Here is a 3,271-nt window from a genome sequence, read left to right as displayed (position 1 = left end):
GTGTACCCACCACATCACACCACACCTGAGTGCCCATCACACCAGTGTGTCCCTCACACCTCACCAGTGTGTGCCCATCCCAACAATATGTACCCACCACATCTATCTGCACATCACACCAGTGTGTCCCTCACACCTCACCAGTGTGTGCCCACCTCATCAGTGCATTCCCATCATTACCACCTCAGACCGTGCCCACCACAGCAGCCCCAAGGTGCGTGCCCAACAAGGCCATGCGTGGGCAGATGTCCCACTCCCTGGAGGGGACGGTATGACACTATTTCGGGGGCGCGTGTGGGGACAGGGGACACCACCCAACCCCATGAACCCAACCCTGGCACCTACCCCATGCTGGGGAACCCTTAGTTTGAGTGGGGACCCATCCAACCGCCCCCCAGGGATGGCCCTACCCTGGGCTAATCCTTGCCCTGGGATATTTGTCCCCTGGGACGGGGTTGTGCATGGGGTGAACACCCCAGCAGAGACATAGCCCATGTGGCCATGAGTAAAGCCCCCCAGCTCTGCATGCCTCAGTTTCCCCTCTGCCCACAGCTTGTTTCCCCTGCCCAGATCACCCTGTTCGCAATATCTGGGCCAACTTTGATGCCAGCCACTGTCCCCATCCCATCCCTTCCCTGGGAAGGACCTCCCCCGGCCCTCCACCACCCCTCTGACCCCAATCCCACCATCTCTTTCCAGCTTACAAAGAGAAGATGAAGGAGCTGCCTCTTGTCTCCCTCTTTTGCTCCTGTTTCCTCTCAGACCCCCTGAACAAGCCGGCGTACACATATGAAGGTAGGAGACCACCTCCCACTCACGGTCAAGGGGTGCATGGACGGTGGGGGTAGGGGGACAGCACTGCTCCCCCAACCCCATGAGCCCAGCCCTGGCACCTACCCCATGCTGGGGCACCCCTAGTTTCAGTGGGGACCCATCCAAACCTCACCTTGGTATGAGCACTCTCAAACCAAGGTGGGTCCACAGTTGGACCTGGAGGCAGGCGGGCCAGGATGGGATCTGGGGGGGTCTTTGGGAGCCCAACAGCCCCCCTCCACCATGGCTCTTCTGCACGAAGCACCAGGCGTGGGCTCGGTATTTTTAGGCAGACGGCGCCGGGTGATTCAGACTGATTCATGTTGATGGGTCTAGAGGCAGCAGCGGTGGTGGAATGGGATGCCCAGCCTTGGGGGGGCTCCTCCCAGCTGGCTGCAGGGGGGTCTGAGCTTCATGGTCCCATCCCGAGTCCCCAAAGCAGGGCTGAAGTGTCCTGCTTGCTCACATCTCCCTGGGGGGGATGCCTAGCCCCTCAGGTTATCCAAATATTCCCAGCTCAGCCCCCTTGATGGGTGTCTTGGAGCCCCTACCCCAACCCACGATGTTGGGGCTGGACTCCTGAGGTACATTTGGGGTGCAGGGATTTGGGTGGAACCCCTGGAGATTGGGAAAGGTGGTGGCCCATTGAGGGGGCTGTGGGACCCCAGGATGGTTTCCCGATGGGGTGGGATCCATCCGTGCCAGTGGTCAGCCTGGACCCCTCTCCCAGCAGACACGGTAGACCTCACCTGGTGTGTCATCTCCGACATGGAAGTCATCGAGCTCAACAAGCGGACCTCGGGACAGTCCTTTGAGGTCATCCTGAAGCCCCCATCATTCGATGGCATCCCTGAGTTCAACGCCTCCCTGCCCCGGCGGCGTGACCCATCCCTAGAGGAGATCCAGAAGAAGCTGGAGGCAGCAGAGGAGAGGAGGAAGGTAAGTCCAGCATCTCATGCACAGTACCACAGCATGGGGACACACAACCTTGCACTTGGGGTGCTCAAAAGCAAGGTGCACCCACCTTTGGGGATGTTGATAAGTTTGGAGGGGATGGTTTTGACTGGGAGGGCAAGGAACCCATGGTCCACATGGCCATGGTGTCCGCTTTGCCCATGCAGTACCAAGAGGCTGAGCTGCTGAAGCATCTGGCAGAGAAGCGGGAGCACGAGCGGGAGGTCATCCAGAAGGCCATCGAGGAGAACAACAACTTCATCAAAATGGCCAAAGAGAAGCTGGCACAGAAGATGGAGTCCAACAAGGAGAACCGGGAGGCCCATTTAGCGGCCATGCTGGAGCGCTTGCAGGAGAAGGTGAGAGCATGTTGAGGAGGGAGGTGGGATGCCCTGGGACACCGATCCAGGAGGGTGTCACAGGACACCTGGGCACCCTGCATGGCTTTTGGGATGGCATTTTCCCTTGGGGACACCACCAAAGGGGGAAGTCCCTCTTCCATTCCCCCTATGCAGCAATATCCACGTGTAATGTCCCACCTGGGGTGGGAGGTCCTGCCCGGGGACCCACCGAGCCTGATATGGGGCTCATGAGCGGTTGGTGGGTGGAGAGCTGGGACCCATATCTCATCCTTTGCTTTCCCCGTGTCCCACCGTGACGTCCTTGACCCACTGCTGGCAATTTTTCCACCTCCTGGGTGGTAGATCTTCCCTTGGTCCCTTCCCCAGAGGCTGTGGAGCCCTCAGCTCCCCAGTGGAGCTGGAGGGGTCCGTGCTGCCATGCTAGGAGATGCTTCCACCCTGCCAGCCTGTGCAGACCTCTTCTCTCTCCCCGAAGCAGGTCTGTTCCCAACCTCAGCATGGAAGGTCCCACCCTCACCACCTCCAGCTCCCTCCAAAACATCCCTTCTGCAAGGAGCTCGCCCAGTGCCCTTCTCCAAACGCCTCAGCTAGCCTTGGGTCAGAGGCAGAGAGCACGAGATAATGAAGGACAATCCGAGCTAACCCCATCTCCTTGGGGCTCCCGGTCCATCCCGTCTGGTTGACGTCTACCTCCTAGCTAGAGGGCGAGGACAATCTGTCCCTGAGTGCCTCCACAGTCCTTAAAACACCCCAGGGGAGGAGAGGACGCTGTTGACCCATCAGTGGTGGTGTCCCCCTCCGGGGATGAACCTCGCCAACGCCCTCGTGCCTTCGAACCCCTCCGAAGCCGCTGGCCCACCCGTGGGGACCCCGAAGTCCGTCCAGCTAACGCGTGTCCTCCCCCCTCCTCCTTCCCTCCAACTCCCCCATCCCCTCCCACAGGACAAACACGCGGAAGAAGTGAGGAAAAACAAGGAGCTCAAGGAAGAAGCCTCCAGGTAAAGAGGCGATGGTTGGACTGACAGCTCCGGGGAGGTGGCGGAGGCTGCCGCAGCGCAAGGTCCGGATGGTGGAAGGGTGGACGTTCCTCTGCTTTCTTTGTTCGTGAATGTAAAGAGTTGACCAGTGAAGCCATCCTATTC

The 3,271-nt window shown here is 59.7% G+C and overlaps 1 protein-coding gene across 4 annotated transcripts; it reads left to right on the top strand.

Moving 5' to 3' along the window:
- The first annotated feature begins 694 nt into the window (after positions 1-694).
- Positions 695-3,261, top strand: STMN4 (stathmin 4). Of its 4 annotated transcripts, none has more exons than XM_014937945.1 (4): positions 695-795; positions 1,547-1,752; positions 1,935-2,126; positions 3,072-3,261. In XM_014937945.1, exons 1-4 carry the CDS (start codon positions 714-716, stop codon positions 3,129-3,131), a joined length of 540 nt encoding a protein of 179 aa, XP_014793431.1. In that variant the 5' UTR covers positions 695-713; the 3' UTR covers positions 3,132-3,261. The 4 variants fall into 4 exon arrangements, with proteins under 4 accessions (XP_014793431.1, XP_014793429.1, XP_014793430.1 ...); XM_014937943.1 differs by lacking the exon at positions 3,072-3,261 and adding an exon at positions 2,608-3,063; XM_014937944.1 differs by having other exon boundaries at positions 705-795; positions 1,544-1,752.
- The last annotated feature ends 10 nt before the right edge of the window (positions 3,262-3,271 follow it).

This window comes from Calidris pugnax, unplaced genomic scaffold (genome assembly GCF_001431845.1).
Source record: "Calidris pugnax isolate Ruff unplaced genomic scaffold, ASM143184v1 scaffold84, whole genome shotgun sequence".
Lineage (NCBI taxonomy): Eukaryota > Metazoa > Chordata > Aves > Charadriiformes > Scolopacidae > Calidris > Calidris pugnax.
Note: the sequence above shows the minus strand (reverse complement) of the source record. Positions and strands in the feature narration are given on the sequence as shown.